Genomic DNA, 19,407 nt, shown 5'->3' with positions numbered 1-19,407 from the left:
TGATGTCATCCAACCATCTAATCCTCTGTCATCCCCTTCTCCTCCTGCTTTCAATCTTTCCCAGCATCAGGGTCTTTTCCATGAGTTGGCTCTTCACATCAGGTGGCCGAAGTACTGGAACTTCAGCCTCAGCATCAGTCCTTCCAATGAATATTCAGGGTTGATTTCCTTTAGGATGGACTGGTTTGATCTCCTTGCAGTCCAAGGGACTCTCAAGAGTCTTCTCCAGCACCACAATTCAAAAGTATCAATTCTTCAGTGCTCAGCCTTCTTTATGGTCCAACTCTCACATTCATACACGACTACTGGAAAAACCATAGCTTTGACTATACAGACCTTTGCAGCAAAGTGATATCTCTGCTTTTTAAAATGTTGTCTAGGTTGGTCATAGCTTTTCTTTCAAGGAGCAAGCATCTTTTAATTTTATGGCTGCAGTCACCATCCACAGTGATTTTGGAACCCAAGAAAATAAAGTCCCTCACTGTTTCCATTTTTTTCCCATCTATCTGCCGTGATGTGAAGGGACCAGATGCCATGATCTTAGTTTTTTGAATGTTGAGTTTTAAGCCAGTTTTTTACTCTCCTCTTTCACCTTCATCAAGAGGCTCTTTAGGTCCTCTCTGCTTTCTGTCATCAGCTACATATCTGAGGTTATTGATACTTCTCCCTGCAATCTTGATTTCAGCTTGTGCTTCATCCAGCCCGGCATTTCGCATGATGTACTCTGCATACAAGTTAAATAAGCAAGGTGACCATATACAACCTTGACATTCTCTTTTCCCAATTTTGAACCAGTTCATTGTTCTATATCTAGTTCTAACTGTTACTTCTTGTCCTGCGTACAGGTTTCTCAAGAGACAGTAAGGTGGGCTGGTATTCCTGCCTGTTTAAGAATTTTCCACAGTTTGTTGTGATTCATATAGTCAGTGTGTAGTCAATGAAGCAGAAGTAGATGTTTTTTCGGAATTCCCTTGCTTTTTCTGACTGTTGAATTGCCATGAATTGCCAATTTGCCAATGAATGTTGGCAATTTGAGAGAGCTCTTCTTGTGGTTACGAGCAGGCTTGGTCTAGTCAAGCAGACCGCTCTAGGCTCTGGGGCTCACACGGGGTGGTGGGGCTCCTTTGCACCCTCTGCGCCAGGCCACGCACCGTGCCTTCCCCCTAACTCTCACCCTTCACTGGCAGCTGCAGTCCATGGTGGATCTCCTGGAGGGTACCTTGTACAGCATGGACCTCATGAAAGTGCACGCCTACGTCCACAAGGTGGCTTCCCAGATGAACACGTTGGAAGAGGTAAGGGCAGGGCTCGAGCCAGCAGCCAGGCTGCTGCCTGGGCAGTTCTGTCTGGACCCTGGGAGCTGTTAGAAGCTGGATTCCAGGAGGGAGCTGGGAGAAGGAGATGCAGGCCACAGGGTTCAGTCTTTGAGGAGGAGATCCGACTGGGCCTCGAGGGCCTACAGGAAGCTGGAGGGCTGGGTGGAGAAATGGAGGCGCCTGCTGGTTGTGTGAAAGGGGGAGGGGGCTGGAACTTGTAGCCACCTTCAGTTCACCAAGACCAGGGCACAAGTCTGGGGCGACCATTCATGTGAAACACGAGTGTTGTGAAGGACTGGCCAAGCCTCCTGCAGCCAGGCCCAAGGCAGCATGGCTGTTCAAGGACCCACCCGCCATGGAGACTGAGGTGCCAAGTGTCTTCTCCTGCTCAGGGCAGATGTGCCGGAGGGCTGGGTAGGTGGCTGACACCACCTCTTGAAGATAGAAACAGAGCTGAGTGAGTGGGGAGGTTCAGGTTTGAGGTCTGCATGTCTGCTGGCACAGCCTGGCCTCCGCCTGTTTCCTGCATCCGGTTCCTGCTGGGCTGCTGAGAGCATGGGGATAGGCAGCTGCCAGGAGGGGTGTGAGGGGTTTCCTTTCCGGCTTCCTTTCCAGCGGGAGGGGGGCACCTGGGCATCCTGTGCCCCACAAGGGGAGATTAACCCCTTGTGTGCATGCGTGCTAAGTCACTTCAGTCATGTCCAAAGCTTGGCAACCCTGTGGACTGTAGCCTGCCAGGCTCCTCTGTTCATGGGATTTCCCAGGCAAGAATACTGGAGTGGGTTGCCATTTCCTTCTCTAGGGGATCTCCCTGACCCAGGGATGAACCCGGGTCTCCCACATTGCACGCAGTTTCCTTACCACTAGTGCCACCTGGGAAGCCCCGATTAACCCCTACGAACCCCAAAGCCTGGGGTCACGGTGGTCTTAACTATTCGAAGATTATTTGGTGAGTATCTCTTTTGTGCCAGCACGGGAGAAAGATCATAACAGTTGTTGCATTTCTACTGTGCCCCAGTATTTCCTGTGCATAGTACGTGCCAGGCTCTCCTGCTGTTGGTTCTACAGTTCTGCTTTGACCTTTCTTTCCTTTTGTAATCTTAGGAAATGTTAACTCACTTCACATAACTGTGAGCCAGACAATCTGGAGGAGCCAGACAATGATTTCCGCAGCCACGAAGAAATGATTTTTAAATTATCTTCTGTTTTGCTTTATCTTTGTTTTGCTTCTGTTCACTAAGTGATAGCTGTGGAAAACAGAAGACGTTTTTTGCTAACACTGGGAGGAGACAGAACAGCCTCAGGAGGCGCTGGCTCCCTCTGCCTAAGGGAAAATCACGGAGGTCAGGCAGCACTTTGGGGTTCCAGCTTCCCTCTGCTTTCTTCCCTTATGCCAGTGCTTCTCACCCCTGTGTGATTTTGCTCCCCAGGGGACAGCTGGTGTATCTGGAGGCATTTCTGGTTGTCACAATTTGGGGGAGTGGGTGGCAGATGCTGTTGGTTCTAGTGGGCAGTGGTTGGGGATGCTGCTAGACATCCTACAATGCAGGACATTCCCACAGCACACAAATGTCGATAGTGCTGAGGTTGAGAAAGCTGCCTTACTGGTTTGCCTTCTGTCTTCCCTGTGACCCAGGTGGGAGTGGGGCTCTGTGTGTGTCTGTTAGTCACTCAGTCGTGTCTAACTCTTTGTGACCCCATGGACTGTAGCCCACCAGGCTCCTCTGTCCATGGACTTCTCAAGGCAAGAATACTGAAGTGGGTTTGCCATTCCCTTCTCCAGGGGATCTTTCCAAACCAGGGATGGAACCTGGGTCTCCTGCATTGCAGGCAGATTTTTTACCATCTGAAAAACCAGGGAAGCCTGTGGGGCTAGGGGCTGCTAAAGCCAGGCAATGTCCGCAGCAGGAGGGAGACAGTGAGGCAGGGCAGGAGAAGCAGAGTAGGGGTGAAGATGGGGCTTGGTGCTGTGGGTGGAGCCAACCAGACCCAGGAGAAAAGTTGGAGACTTGGAGACTAGGAAGGGATCAGAGGCCATAGCAAAACCCCAATGAGTTCATGTTTATTTTATCAAAAGGGGATATTTATGTATTACTTGTGAATGTAAAAGGTAATTTTAAAGTAGCAAAAGATGGGTAGCAACTTAAAAGGTGGATCCACAAGGGACTGGCTAAATACGTTTTGGTCCATCCAGACAGTGGCAGACTGTGCGGTCAGTAGAAGGTGTAAGGAGCACTGTATACACAGATGTGCAAGAGTCCCCAAAATAGACTCAAGGGAGAAAGCAAAGTGGAAACGAAGGAAGAAAGGGAAGAAAGGAGGGAGGGAGGAAGAAGAGGAATTCCCTCGCAGTCCAGTGGTTAGGACGCTGAGCTTCCACTGCCAAGGGCTTCGATCCCTGCCAGGGTTCAGTGTCTGAAGCAAGATCCTGCAAGCCATGCAGCGTGGCCAAGAAAAACAAAAGAAAAAAGAAAGAACGCCATCACAGTTAACCCAGAAACAGGTGGATGGGAGACATAGATTTTCTATCCATTTGTATCCTTTAACTTAGTAGTATGAACATATTTCCTATTTGTTCATTCATGCAGTTTTTAAATTAAAGTTAATAACCACAGGGTCTCCGAGCAGCATGCATTATTTCACCCCTGCTCTTGGGTGCCGCCCCACCCATTCCCCTGGGCCCTGCTCGGGAGACTGAGTTGGCAAAGCCTGATGGCAGAAGCTGGGGTGTGCCCCAGGGTGGGAGACAGCCCGGAGACTGGAAAGACCTCGAGTCCCGCCCCCACAGAGCATCAAGGCCAACCTGAGCCGGGAGAACGAGGTGGTGAGGGAGAGCATGCGCCACTTCAGCGAGCAGCTGAAGCACTACGAGAACCACTCAGCCATCATGATGAGCATCAAGAAGGAGCTCTCCAGCCTGGGCCTCCAGCTGCTGCAGAAGGACGCGGCCACGGCGCCCGCCGCCGCCCCGGCCCCCGGCGCCGGCAGCAAGGCTCAGGTGACGCCAGGCTCTGGTGATGGGGCCTGAGGTGGGTGGGCTGGGAGCACAGTGTGCCGGGACCTCGGCCCTGAGGGCCAGCTGGGTGGGGGTTTGGGGTCGTGGGTTGGGGCTGAGGGCTGGCCCAGTGGGAGAGTCCCTGGCAGGGTGGGGGGTGAGGGGGTGCCTGGTGTGCAGTAAGCAGTCAACACAGGTGAGCTGGGAGCGGACATGGGGCTCCAGGTGTTTGGCAGTATTCTCACTCCTGGTTCCAAACCAGTGGGGACAAGGTTGCAGAGATGACCCTCTCTGCCTGGTCCTAGGGGAACCAGGTCACCTGCCACACAACCACTTGTAACCTCACCTGCTATGGCTGGGCCCCTGGCTGCATCAGTTCTTCTGAGGGGGGCAGGGGGTGTATGTGGGCAATGCCTCTGGGACCTGAGCCAACTGATAACCACTTCTTCGTGCAACCCATTGACTGTGGGGCGGAGACCTCCTGCAGCAAACACCCAGCCTTCCATCTTCAAACTCAGCTCCCAAAGCGAGCAAAGGCGCTGCTTTTTATCACCAGGCAGAGCCATCCATGACATATAACACACCTTTGGGCAAATTTGAAAAAGGCCCTCCTCTAGCCAGACAGATTGCAGAAAAGACTAATTCTTCTAATTCAAATAAATTAGAAGAGGGAGGGACCTCACTGCTGGTCCAGTGGATAAGACTCTGAGTTCCCAATGCAGTGGGCTCGAGTTGCATCCCTGGCTGGGGAACTAAGATCCCATATACTGCAACTAAGCTTGAGGATAGCAACTGCTAAGTCCTTGCACAGCAACGAAGATTCAGGGCAACCAAAACAAGTTTAAAAAAAAAAAAGGAGGGTCCTCTTTGGGTGGATGAATTATTCTAAGGTTCCTTCCTTTGACTGACACACACCAGGATGTGTGCCTTGGCAGATGGAACACAGACTAGACTTTAGTTCCATTGGCTCCTTTGATCAGTCACCACGTGCAGGACACAGCCCCCAGCGCTCCCTCAATGGCCTTGTTTTCTGATGAGTGCGGGAAGAAGGGAGCTGACTTCTTCACAGACATTGTCTCAGCAAAGCCCACACGACCTGCGAGGACGGATGCTCGTTGCCAGTTTGGCAGATGAGGAAACATGGAACAGGGTCACTCGGAGAAGGCGGCCTTGATGGAGCCCGGGCCTGTGTAACGGCCAAGCCCATGCTCTTCCTCTCCACCCCTTGGCCTCCCGTGCTGACATTTTGATGATGGGACCATCTGTGTCTGCAGCAAGGACCACCTAGATGCTGATAAAGCAGGGAGGAAGCCCGGAGCCTCGGCCCTGAGCTGGCTTCCTGCTCATTCTGTGCCAGTTCCAGAGCCAGAATGAGTCCTGCTGGGGCAGTGGCACAGAAGGTCTAGATTCCGTCCTTGCTGTATCTCTTGGAGATCCTGCCTAACAATGGGTGATGTCACAGGCCCTGTGTTCGCGTGCCAAGCCAGCATCAGATGCATTTATAAGGAAGCCATAATAACGAAATTGTCAAAATGTTAGAAACAGCATGCCCTAAGGTCAATGCCCTGGTGACCAACCATCCCAGTCGGCCCAGGAATGAAGGGTTTCCCAGGATACGGGACTTTCAGCACTAACTGGGAAAATTCCAGGCACACTGAGATGAATTGGTCAGGAGGGCCTGAGAACCTCTCGCTGCTCACGCACAAAGACCAATGAGTGAGAGGGACGGGTGGGAAGCTGACCTCCCCGGGGAGCTGACCATTGCAGTCTACCCCCCAGGCAGAGTGAACAGGAATTGGGAATCTAACAGGAATCTAACCTATCAGGCTGGGCTTCAAGCCTACCGGGGAACTAGAGAGCTGTATGGGGAAACCAAGGCACACACTGGTCATGGATGTCACCACTATGGGAGGAGAGCTGTGAATTCATGAGCACCTGGGACACAGGGCCTGGAGCCACCTGACCGCCACCAGCCCCCACAGGCTGAGCCTCCCTGACCCACTGAAACATTCCTTCTACCACCCTCCAAGCCTGAGACTCCCCTTCTCCCCTAGGACACAGCTGGAGGGAAAGGCAAAGACAACAACAAATATGGCAGTGTGCAGAAGAGCTTTGTTGACAAGGGCCTCTCGAAACCTCCTAAGGAGAAGCTGCTGAAGGTGGAGAGGCTGAAGAAGGAGGGCAAAGGCAGATTCCCCCAGCCCACAGCCAAGCCCCGGGCCCTGGCCCAGCAGCAGGCCGTGATCCGAGGCATCACCTACTACAAGGCGGGCAGGAAGGACACAACCGAGGCCATGGCTGGTGAGTTGGAGGAAGATTGGAACCTTGGGGAGTAGGGGCCCTACAGGGACCCAGGATCTCTTCTGCAGACTGCCCCAGATCTCAGCTCCGGGGTTTACAGGTTGGTGCCCTTTGCTCATCCACACAATGGGATAATCCCCCCCTGGGGTTGTCGGGTGGGGATGAAATGATAAAATCAATGTGAAGCCCCCCTGCAGTATTTCTAGTTGTCTCCATTCTCACTGGACTTTTCCTCCTTCATTGAAAGATTTGCTGAAGGTTCACTATGTGTGCGCTGTACCTTCCAGACATTCCGCCTAACATGAAGCCCCTAGTCTAGCGGGGAAAGCACACGCATAACCAAGCAGCTGCCTCTGGTGGGGCGGGAGAACGCAGGGGCCAGGCCAGGGTTCTGGGAAGGGCCCCGGGGCCTCTGCGGCAGCCCCCATGCCCAGACTGGCGTTGGAGTGAATGGCCTCTCCAGCACGTCCCACTCTCTTCCCCCCAAAGAAGAGCCCACAGACTCTTGTCTCTTTCTTACAGCTCCCTACCAGATCTCGGTGAAGTGCAATGAAATAATCGAAAAACAAGAGACAAAAGTTCCAAGAGTACCCAGATTTCTGGGCCATCCCCACTGGTGTGATCCTCCCTCTGAGCTCCTCCCCAGATGCCTGCTCTCCTCTGATGTCCCTGAGAGGTGTCCCCAGCCTGCTTCCCCTTTCTGGGTCCTGCTGATCACCTCCTCCGCTGAGGCTGTCCTGCCTAGCCCATGCCCAGGGGGACCAGGAGTGGAACTGTGAGGGACCAGTCTCCCAAGAGCCCCTCAATTCTTGGTCTCTCAGATCTCAGGGGCCTCTTCTCCCAGCTCCTGGTGCCAGCTGCCAGCTCTGAGTCCTGCCAGTTCAGCCTGGCCACCGTGTAGAGCCGCTGACCCCTGGCCAGGGCCCTGCCCATGAACAGCTGCAGGCATCTGACTCTGCCAGTGAGGCCTGTGGGAACAAGCCCTGCCCTGGCTGGGTGCCAAGGTTGGGCCCCACTGAGGCCCGATGACCAGAGGGTGTGCCTTCATACCCTAGAGATTCCAGGGGCTGCTCCCCAGTGGGGCCTGGCTACACCCCGTGCAAAGAGGAAGCCCAGCAGGAAGAGACAAGGTAGAAGTCACATGAGCCTCAGTACATCTCTGGGGGCCCTACCACTGCAGTAACGACAGCACAATTCCTTTGTTTCTGGTATCACAGCTTTGAATCCTTAAACACGTGCTTTTGCACTTGATCCAGGAGAGGAAACGAGCTCAGAGAGGTGATGTGACCACCTCCAGGTTTCGCAGCGAGTTAGTGGGACTGCAACCCAGAAGCTGCAGAATTTTTGTCCCCTGCTCTGTGCCCTGAGTCTTACTGCTTTCCCTGCCCAGACCCCAACCATTCCAACCCAGGGGAGCGTGGGTCAGGGATGACCCGGAGATGCTCCCAACCAGTTCTATGGAGCTGAAGAAGTCCCTGGTACAGCCCGTGCCAGCAGGGGTGGAAGAAGAAGGGAGGGCAAGCAAGCTGAGAGATGGGACTTAGGAGATGAACAAGGGGACAGAGACCTGGGGTCCAGAGGGGATGAGAAGCTGGCCACACCTGCCCTACCCTACCTGCGGTGTCAAATCCCGGATGAGAGAAACTAGAGGGTGGTTCCAGACAAAGACAATGTCTGTAATATGGGAGCAGGGGTTTCTGCCTCCTGAAATTGGATCCAGGAAATGAAAACATTGGTACAAAGTGTTTCTTTAGGAGGGAAAGAGGTCTCAGGTCCGGCACCTCATTATTTACCAGGATCTGTGCAAATGTCTCATATACATTTTTCTCTAATCGATACAACAGCTTGATGTGGTAGACCTCACGACTCTCATTTCATAGAAGGGGAGGCTGAGGCCCACCTAGACAGGGGACTTGGCCAAGGCCACTCACCCGAGGGGCTTACAGCCAGTCTGCTGACCATGAAGCCCTCCCCACTTCCCACTTTTCAAGGCTTTTCACTCCTCAGGGGCCACCCCCTCCTCTCCCCCATAGCCCCAGCACTGGCAGCCCGGTGGGCCTGGGGAGGATCCCGGGCAGCGGTGGGTGCTGCTCGATGTGAACACGGGGTCTTCTCTTCACAGACAACGCCCTCAAGGGCACTTCCTGGCTGGAGCAGCTGCCGCCCAGGGTGGAGGGCCGGCCACCCGAGCCCAACTCGGCAGAGCGTGAGGACGCTGCGCCCCCGGCCCCTGAGGGAGCGGACTTGGCCCCCGGCACCCCTGCTTCGGATCCCACTCCCACCCCCACCCCCACCACCAGGCCCCTGCTCACTGAGCCACCTCCACGCCCAGAAGTCCCCAGTCAAGGTGAGTAACCCTCACAGGGGTCAGCAAACTCCTGCCCGTAGGCCAAAAACAACCTGCAGCCTGCTTTTGTACAGCCCTTGAGCTAAGAATAGTTTTTACATATTTTAAGGGTTATTTAAAAAAAAGAATATGGAACAGAAATATGTGGTCTGGAAAGTCTAAAATGTTGGCTATCTGATCTTTGTAGGAAAAGCCTGACCACATTTACAGGGAAACAGATAGTGTTCTCAATAAATTCCTCTTAAAACATCACCTAGAATCCTATCATCAAATCCAGCAACTATTTTTACTTCTGGATAGTCTCTGGCCCTGTTTTTTATGTCCATGTTTGTAGTTTTGGCGTATGTCTTAGGTAGAAATCTTCCTAATTAAGTCACTGAGCCCATCCTTCTGGAGGGCATCTTGGCTGCCTTTGATAACAAGCCTTAAAACCATTCCCTACTTTGGTCCATGTGCATTCCACTTCTAGGAATCTTTCCTAAAGGATCCATCAGATATGTGGACAGCAGCTACAGCTTAACTGGTTTCCTTGCGGCCGATTTCTAATGTCAGAAAACTAAAAATAATCTCAAAGTCTAACACTGAGGGGATGGTTAAATTAATTCAGTGGCACAGCTGTCTGGCGGTCTGGTGGAACCTTGAAATCACGTCGTTAAAAGGTCATTTAATGATGTGAGAGATTGCTCAGTGGAGGGAAAAAACAGGATACACAAAACTGTGTGTGCAAAAGAATGCTGGTGCTTTTTAAGTGTCTCTGCATGGCTACACATGCAGAGAAAATAAGAAAAGGAAGGAAGTACAGCATGTTTAACAGTTTCTTTGAATAACAGAGTTTTGAGTGATTTTTATTTTCTACCTTTTCCTTTTCTGAATATTCTGTTTTCTACAATGAGGAGACATTGCTTTGATTATGAAGAAAGAAAAAAATAATAATAATAAGGCTACAAACAAAATCTCAGAGGGGATTTAAGAATGACCCAGATGACGTTCCCAGGACTGTTGCTTTGGCTCAGGGCCTGTGGGTGTGTGTACCAAATGCTGCACCCCTCGCTCCCCACAGGCAGAGAGGCGAGCTGTGAGGGCACCCTCCGGGCCGTGGACCCCCCTGTGAGACACCACAGCTATGGGCGCCATGAGGGAGCCTGGATGAAGGACCCTGCTGCCAGGGATGACAGGATCTATGTCACCAATTACTACTATGGAAACAGCCTGGTGGAATTCCGCAACCTGGAGAACTTCAAGCAAGGTGGGGGGCCCCTGAAAGGGGAAGGGGGCAGGCCGGGGAGCCTAGGGAGGGCTCCCCTGGAGACATGGCCCTTATTTGCCTTCTGGTTTCCTGTGGTCCAGGCTTCCCCAGCCTGGCCTAGCTCTGAATGGTCAGCCACCCCAAGAAGGGGAGTCTGGGGGCACCCCCTAAGTGGAAACTCTGAGTACTGTTACCCTTGACAGTAAATGACACTCACGAGGGCAAGACCACGTCCATCTTGTTTGCAGCACTCGCTGAGTGCTTATTATGTGCTAATCACCTGTGTGTATCAACTCATGGTATCTCCAGAACTCCACGAGGTGGGGGGTTATCACTCTGTCTTAAAGGTTAGCAGAGCCCCAGGGCTTACAGGAGCTTCAGGTCTGGACAGGGAAGGGCAGAAATTTTATTATCACATCTGGAACATGATGGGGGAAAGGGTCAGTTAGACATGACCTGCCCTCCAGAAATGTACAATCTGATGTGTGTGGCAAAAGCTTCAAGAGACAACTTGGATATAGTGATAGAGGGAGGCCTTGGGGCTGTGGGAGCCCAGCCTGGAGACCAGGGAAGACTTCCCGGAGGATGTGATGCTGAGGCATTCCCCAGGCAGACAGGATGGGAAATGGCAGTCTAGGCAGCAAGAAGGGCATGGGCAAATGCCCTCTTATCAGCCTGGCCTATGCTGTCCCACAACTGGTAACCTTGAACCCTCTGAGCCCCCATTTACTCCCTGGCAAATGGGATAATGTCTTGATGGGGGGAGATAACTGGCCCAGCTCCAGGCCCACGGCTCACTCCGTTTCCATTGTTTGCCGGTTCCTGGGCTGAGCTGAGGGTTTTTCCCAGAGGCTCTGGTGTGACCATCCGCTCCCTGCACGCAGGCCGCTGGAGTAACATGTACAAGCTGCCCTACAATTGGATCGGCACGGGCCACGTGGTGTACCAGGGCGCCTTCTACTACAACCGCGCCTTCACCAAGAACATCATCAAGTATGACCTGCGGCAGCGCTTCGTAGCCTCCTGGGCGCTGCTGCCGGACGTGGTATACGAGGACACCACACCCTGGAAGTGGCGCGGCCACTCGGACATCGACTTCGCCGTGGACGAGAGCGGCCTGTGGGTCATTTACCCTGCCGTGGATGATCGTGACGAGGCTCAGTCCGAGGTGATCGTGCTGAGCCGCCTGGACCCCGGCGACCTGTCCCTGCAGCGCGAGACCACGTGGAAGACGCGGCTGCGGCGGAACTCGTATGGGAACTGCTTCCTGGTGTGCGGCATCCTGTATGCCGTGGACACGTACAACCAGCGGGAGGGCCACGTGGCCTATGCCTTCGATACGCACACGGGCACCGATGCCCGCCTGCAGCTGCCCTTCCTCAACGAGCACGCCTACACCACCCAGATCGACTACAACCCCAAGGAGCGGGTGCTCTATGCCTGGGACAACGGCCACCAGCTCACCTACACCCTCCACTTCGTGGTCTGAGTGGGAACCTGGCCTCACAGGAGAGGAGTGGCTGTGGGCATGGGGGCTCCCCACAGCGACTCCTGCAAGAGACTCCCTTAGCAAACATTTACTGGGGGCCAGGCCCAGGGCTAGGTGCTAGGCAGGTGGCTTAGCAAGGATCAGCCTTCCTTAGCACCCAGTGGAGTAATAACTGCTTCCACCTGCAGAGTACTGTCAAGAGCTTCACGTGCACTAACACACTTAATCTTGACACCCTTGGAGGTAGAGGCAGTTAAGCCCATTCAACAGATGAGCAGACTGAGGCCTCCATCTGGATCAGGCTAGCCCACTTTACAGATGAGACCTGACCATGCTCTCCCCTGCCTCCAACCCTCTTCCCTCTCCCCTGGTTTTTCTTGTCCTCTCAAGTCTGTCTCCCTTCCCAGGGGCTACTTGAAACCTTTGGGATCAACACACTAGTGTTGGGTGGAGGCCGGCTCTGCATGCCATCCCAGGCCCCTGTTCTGACTGAGCTGCTGGTGGCCCAGGGGCTTTGGGCCCTTTGGCTAATGCCCTTGTTCCTTGCCTTTGGCCAGTCCCCCATCCCCACCCGCTGTCCGACCGCATTCCAAACCTCCACAGTCACCCAGCCACTGAGCAGAAACCACACCCCGAGAAAAAAATACCAGCCCCCATTCCAAGACCCCCTCCCTCTGTACTCATTTTTATTTTCTCTTATTCTTCATCAGTGCCGTCATTTGTTTCTGAGGCAGCAGCTGAGAAGGCTGCAGGCAGCTGCCTGCCAGCACAACTCTACCAGAGTGGGGAACTGGGCCAGGCCCTGGGGCTCCCTCTCTACCCAGAAGTGCTGGCTCCAGCCACATACCCAGGCTGTGGGACCTCTCCCCGTTACCTCCTAGAGCCTTTGGGCCTGGGGTCCACCTTGTCCTTTCTCTTTGGGCCTTTGAACCCATAACCTATGTGCACTCAGGGATACTCCAGGTCTGCCATGAGCAAGACCCTAAGCCTGAGGCTGGGCAGTACCAGGATGAAACAGGTTTCCTCTTCCTTGGCAGTCCTAACCTGGTCTTTAGATGGGCTGGCCTGGGAGGCTGGGGGGAGGCTGAGATCTGGGCAGCCAGCACAGAGGAGGTTTTGGACCTTCTGGTGGCAGGGAAGACCCAGGGGGTGGAAGCTGGGAGGGAAGGAGAAAGGGGTCTGTGGGTCAGGCTTTTCCTGGCTTAGGAGATATTGAGGCCAGGGTGCCCGGAGTCCAACTTGGGGCTGAAAATGCACAGGTGGGCATCCCTGAGCCTCAGTCCCGGGCAGCCCAGAGGATCAGACCTTCAGGTCTGTCCCTGTCTGCTTTGAACAACATTTTTAGAGCTGGAAGAAGTTCTCCAGCCTGACTTCTTGCATCAACAAAGAAGAAAGGGCTCAGAGGGCCACTCTGGGAATGGGACACAGCCAACCTCCCTCCAGAATGGCTTTGTCCATATCCTTTATTCTCCAGGCTTGGAGGCTGCTAGGCCATAAACCACCCAGCACTCAAGCCATCCCAGCACGTTTGAGGGGAGTTCACAGCTGATCTCGACACAACCCCGGACCCTGCTCTTTCCTTTAGTCCCCGTGCCCGCTCCCAGGTGTCTGTCTGTGTGAACACCCAGCTGCCACGTTGGGAAATTCAGCTGCATACCCTGGAGTGTAAGGAAATGCATTTTGTGCAGAATACACTTCTTTCAGACATTGTCAGGTGACGTTATTTTGTTTAAGCTATAACTCACCCCCAAAATAAAGGGGAATGATGACGCCCAGCCGAGCCAGGCCTGACTCATAGTAGCGGACTCATCCAGGCACCCCCACCCAGCGGAACTCCAAGGGCTGCGCGTACAGGCTCTTTGGGGGCTGCAAGTCCCAGCACTTCCCTTGGCCCTGGGTGTGGGTCTTAGAAGACTCAGTGCTTTGTGATATCACAGCCCAACCATGTGAGAAGTGTTCAGGCTCCTCTTTTCCCATTAGTCTTAGAAAAGGGAAAGTTAGAATGGACTGATTTTGAAAAAGGACAAGCAAAATGGTTTTCTCGGGGACAGGATGCTGGTGGCAGCCTCTAAATATTCACTTATCCCCTTCTGCTTTCAGGTCCTTGTATGTGGGTTACATTGTAGGTACAGTTATCTTCCTCGTTTTACAGGTAGTCAGACTGGTGCCCAGAGAAGTTAAGTGGAGGCAGTTAAGTGGAAAGCCAGGTTTCCAAGTCAGGTAATATAATGTGAACATCAACAGTAGGCTAAGAAAGTCATGTGCACCTTCACAACAGTGGAAGGTATATACTCTGTGTGTGCCCATTTTACAGACGGGAAAACTGAGGTGAAGGGACTCACCCAAGCAAGCAATTTACTCTGTAGCAGAGTCAGGTTTTCACGGCTGGTTAGTATGTGTTTCTTGTCAATTGTGTATCTCTCTCGCAGCAGCTCCAGAATTAGTGCTTGTTTCTTTTAACCAGTGTAGCCAAGTCATGAATTGCATCTGCATAGGAGACCCAAGAAGGAGGTTGGGGTCCGCTCGTAAAGAGCCTTGAATGCCAAACCAAGGAGCGACTCCCTCCAATCACATTTGGAATGAAGTCGAATATAAAGGAGAGGAAAGGAAATTCTAAGACAATTGGATTTTGTCCTATCGGTGATGGGAGGCAGGGAAGAGCTTTTGTTGTGGGATTTACTATGTTTGATGGCAGGTACTTAAAGAAGGGGAGAGACAGCTTTTCCTGCCGACCTCAGCTGTGAAGGCAAAGAAAGCCATCTCTGGCGTTTCTGAACAATATGATACAGGAAGGGGCTTTGACTGCTACCTTTGATTCCTCGTGAGAGAATTCTAGGCCTTAATATTTAATTTGCTCTGTCTGGGGAGAAAAGAAGGAGGCTTCTGCCTTGGGAGGCACCCTAAAGGTAAGGCTAGGAGGTGGGGTGGGGTTTCCTGGGAATGACTTGAGGGCTTCTGAAAGCCGGTTTGTTCTAAAGCATCTTTTCCTCCTTGACAACATTGGAAACCACTCTGGTTACAGGAGGACACAGCCCAGGATGGTTATCAGGGAGCCCTGGGTAAGAGTTGGGAAGTCCTAGGTTCGAATCCATCTATGCTTCTCACAGGCTTCACATACGGGCAGGGTAGGGACTGTCAGAGGGGACAGATGTCAACTCCTTTTTATGGCTGAAGACTTGCAGTTCAGTGAGGACACAGGGCAGCTGAGGGCCCAAGCAGTACCCTCCTAGAGCTAGAAGGCAACTTTATCTACAGTATCACTAATCCACCCGGGAGCCCCACGGTTGGCATTACTTTTCCCCATTACAGGGGATGAACCTCAAGTTCAAATAGGTTAAGCAACCTGCTCAGGGTCACGAATCTAACAAGAAGTAGAGTCAAGAGTTGAACCAGGTCTGTTTTTACACCAAAGCCCAAAACTAACTGTTGTTAAGAATTTTGTAACCAGTCAGTTTTCTTCTTTGCTTTGGCTACTGGGAAGCTTAAAGTTGAACTTGAGGTTATTTTTAACAGCCATTGTACTGAGTCTCCTACTGGACTCTGGCTTCATTCTAGCTTTCTGCTTTTGCCTTTACCCTGATCTCTTTATTGTATTTTATCTATTTTTGTAAATTGCCACAGTATCTTTTTTTGCACCAAGGTGGACGAAACCGAAATAAATACATGATCAAAAGTTTAATTTAGAAGTCTTGATTCAATGTTATCTGCATCCTTACCATAACACAGACATTTCATAACTTTTAAACAATACTTAGTTTGTTATAAGAATTGGCCTTGTTGCTAGAAACTGATCTGGAAAATGAACTAAGTCACAAGAACCCAAGTCACGCTGAAAACCAGGCCCCTCCCAGGGTAGAGGAGAAACAAGCCATTCCCAAAGGTACAGACACTACCTTGCAGCCCCACCTTTAGCTGCAAAGAGAGAGCATCCCAGATCAGGGGACATGGGGCTGAAGGTAAGAACAAAAAGAATTGTTTTCCTGGGAAAAGACAGTATGTGGAATCGGGGAGGGGGCCTTGAGCATCACTAAATGATGTTTCTCAAACCTCAGTCATGCATGTGACTTTTGTCTCATTTCCCTTTACCATCTTCAGTATGCTTTGTTATCTCTTTTTTCAATCATTTCATTCTTTTTACTAATTTTATTTCAAAGGGAAGCTTTATAAGCTGTTAGCAAAAATGAGAACAAAAAAATCTTTAAAAAAATTGTTTAGGGATAAGCTTTTTTACAATAGTAAAAGAAAGCCAGTGACCACAAACACAAGGTGATCAGAATGTGATGCTGAGAACACGCAGTCTCGCTGGACACCATGCCTCTGAAGCAGGCCCAAGGTCTTTGTGTAAAAAAAAGATTAGCGAATGTTCAGGGGATGTAAAGGGCAAGCAAGCAGAATGTGGACATGTCATTGATGTAATCAGAGGGATGAGATTGAAAGAGAATAGCTTCTCCCATGTGACTTAATGGCCCTTCACATGGTGGCTTAGGTACCTCCAAGGAGCAATCAAACCACCGATGGGTGGCTTGGGTTTAGACTGGCTTCCCAAACACACACATACACACCCTTGTTCAGCCCAATCCCCACAGGACAGACAAGTCAGAAGCACAGTGCCACTCCTGCCATAGCAGAGACTGACCGGGATACATCCCTTTTTCCACCCAGACCCCAATGGGGCCGATCCTAGTCCCAAGCAAGCCAAACATGGCTGGGTTTTAGGTAATCTGGACCATGACCTCCAACTCTGGCTCCTCACCAGCACCAGTCCCATCTGTTCTCCGCCCCAATCTCCCCAACTTTGCATCAGCTTTGCGTTACTCTGCCCAGGACAGTGGTCCCCTGCACCTGTGCATGGCCGCCTCCCTCCGGTCATTCAAGTCTCAGCTTCCCCAGGGAAACTGTCCCTCAATGCTGAGTCTAAAGTTGTCTCCATCACAAACTTCCTTGTATCTTCACTTGCAGGTGAAGTTTATTAGTTTTCCTTCTTCAGGCCTGTCTCCTGTCCCTGGAGTCTGAGATCTGTAAGAGCAGAACTTACTCTCTTCTTGTTGATCAGCACCCTGGAGATGCCAACAAATGTCTGCAAATAACTGAGTGATCTGTCTCAGAACCTAGAGTCAGGTTCCAGGCAGGAATCTCCAGAGTGTTAATCTCAGATCATTAAGGTGAGAGCAGATGGATCTATTTCCAGTAATTCTCTCCATCCTGAAGTTCTATGAAAATGAGAAAACACATCTTCAGGGAAAAATACCTGCCTAAACACTCCACCCTGGTCTGCAGCCAGAAAAGAAAGCTGGCCAGAAAAGAAACACTTGGCCAGCAAAGAAAGTTGTGGTGTTTCTGTCGTCTGTGGCAATAACATCTCACGTGCCAGACACGCAGCTCTGAACCCCAGTTCAGTGTTCAGGGCAGCTCAGTGGCCCACAGAAGCCAGAGACTGTAGAGCTCAGTGGGCTTGGGGGCCAGACTGACTTATCTCTGACCCTTACCAGCTTGCCTGACAACATCACCGGCCAGAAAAGGAGTGAGAAGTCTTGTGCAGTTTTATAAACCCTGAGCGTGATGCCCAGTACACCGTAGGCATTCAGGAGGCAGTAACTCCTGTTAGCATTGTGACCAGTTAATTCCCTGCTCAGAGGATCTGCCAGCTCTTCCAGCAGAGAGCTGCAGGGTATCCGATGTGATTGATGCCTGTGTGCCAGCCTTGGGGGCACCAAGCTGAGCAAGTCTCACTCCTCCCCCTGGGCACCTGCGGGAGGTGCGGAAGCCATTCGTAGACATGCCCACATGGTGTTCCTGGTGCTGTGAGAACTAAGAGTCTTCAGGGGCTCTCTGTGCCTTGCCGAGGAGTGCGGGCTGCTCCTGGAGCCATGGAGGTGCCAACACCTCCCAACCTACCTCCTGGCCAGAGTGAAGCACCTCCTCTGGTCCCTTTTGGATGCTCTCCTCAAAGGGGATGATCTTCTCCTGCCCTCTAGATTTTCTCACTAGGACTTCAAGCCCTAGGATTTCCCCTCCACCCAGTGGGGAAGGAATAACAAGGACTGTCTGTAGGAGCTACACCGGCCGGGTGTGCTCCGCGCCAGGCTCAGTTGCCGAGCCTACGGCATCATCTCATCGAATCCTCCCACAGAACAGGTACTTTTGCTGTCCACGCTTCACAAATGGGGAGACTGGGGCACCAACTGCCGTGTAAATGGTTCAAGGTCACACAGCCATGAGGGCCGCGCTGCAGCACCACCCTCTCAGAACCCCACACCAGTGGTTCTCGCACCCAGCTCCCGGGACCTCTGGTGGTCCAGTGGTGCTACCAATGCAGGGGGCCCGGATTCGATCCCTGGCCAGGGAACTAGATTCTACATGCCACAACTAAAAGATCTCACATGCCACATGAAAATCGAGGATCCTGCATGACCCAAATAAGACCTGGCACAGCCAAATAAATATAAATATATACATACATAAAAAACTTTGAGAAAAAAAATCCAGCTCCCATCAGAATCACTGCTGGTGCCCAGGTGCCACCCCAGACCATGGTCCCTGGGGGCGAGGACTGAGACCTGCCCAGAAGATCATGCCATGGGGGTTGGAGGCCCCCTTGCCCTTCACTCTCCCATTGCTCAGAAGGGGCACCCCAGGAGTGATGGGGTGGATCTGTCAGATGCCAGGCTGCACCTATGAAAGCACCCTCCTCCCGGCTGCCCCAGAAGAACAGCGGAGGGAGCAGGCCTTGGCCTGGCATGGGGGCCTTTTCTCCCCAACAGGGCGACTGTGAGTGGGGGTGGGGTTCCTAGGGCACAGAGCACAAAGACATCCTCTGCCCCCAGGCAGTGCCCAGACGCTACCCTACCCACCGGGTCCAGTCTGAACTCTGCCCACATCTGGGGCCAATCCCTTGACCCCCTACATTCCAACAGGGACTCTGTGAGGCAGAACAGACAGGGCTTTCAGGATGCATGCCTGCCAGGGGGTATGAATTATTACCGAGAATTATCTGCCATGAGCTCAGGGTGCCATTTCACGTGCCAAAGGTTGGCTGCCCTGCCCTGGCCCTGGCTGCTTGGCTCCGGGGCCCTCATTCCAACTGTGCAAGGACAGAAACTTTATTCTCTCCCATGGCAAGAGATCTCCGCCCCTCACCATCTGTGCAGCACCCCCTCAGCGATCCCCCGCCCCTACCCAGGGGCCAGGGTCCCCCTTCTCCATGGCTCAACACAGAGCAGATTAGATAGGGTGATTCCAAAGACAAGTTTCCCAGGTCTTTTTAAGCCAGGGATTTTATTGACAGGGAAAGTCATTTTTACCAAAGTGTCCCATCCCAACCTGGCCTGGCTTTTCTGCACGAGGCCTTGATGGACTTGAACAGCTGCTGCAGCTGCAACAAGCTTCCAGTGGAAGGACCCGGGGCTGTGGGGGCCAGACAGCCCTTGATTTGAATCTCAATTTGCCACCTACCACCTGCAGAACTTGGGCACTCTACCTGAAATCTCTGGTCTCAATGTCCTCATCTGTAAAATGGGAGTGACAACCTTGATCTTCACAACCAGGAATGTTGTGAGGTTGAAATGAGCTAATGGACATGCAAAAGCACTAAGTGGGGACACAGAGGCTGTCAGCAGGGCGAAGCACATGCCCCATGAAGGACCTCAAAGACGGACTTGGGGCATCACTCTAGGTCTGATCACGTGAGTTGTCAACAAATGCAAGCATGTCCTC

At 52.4% G+C, this 19,407-nt stretch overlaps 1 protein-coding gene across 1 annotated transcript in view; it reads left to right on the top strand.

Annotated features, from left to right (window-relative positions):
• OLFML2A (olfactomedin like 2A) overlaps window positions 1-15,373 on the top strand; it is a 29,014-nt gene extending 13,641 nt beyond the window's left edge. The window contains exons 3-8 of the mRNA XM_043916879.1: window positions 1,188-1,295; window positions 4,105-4,314; window positions 6,366-6,612; window positions 8,735-8,959; window positions 10,020-10,205; window positions 11,090-15,373. Coding sequence (XP_043772814.1) covers window positions 1,188-1,295; window positions 4,105-4,314; window positions 6,366-6,612; window positions 8,735-8,959; window positions 10,020-10,205; window positions 11,090-11,694 — 1,581 coding nt within the window. The 3' untranslated portion in view covers window positions 11,695-15,373. The remainder of the gene's footprint in view (window positions 1-1,187; window positions 1,296-4,104; window positions 4,315-6,365; window positions 6,613-8,734; window positions 8,960-10,019; window positions 10,206-11,089) is intronic.
• The last annotated feature ends 4,034 nt before the right edge of the window (window positions 15,374-19,407 follow it).

The sequence above is a fragment of the Cervus elaphus genome, chromosome 11 (genome assembly GCF_910594005.1).
Source record: "Cervus elaphus chromosome 11, mCerEla1.1, whole genome shotgun sequence".
In the NCBI taxonomy this organism is placed as follows: Eukaryota; Metazoa; Chordata; class Mammalia; order Artiodactyla; family Cervidae; genus Cervus; species Cervus elaphus.
This window is presented reverse-complemented; position numbering and strand designations above follow the sequence as displayed.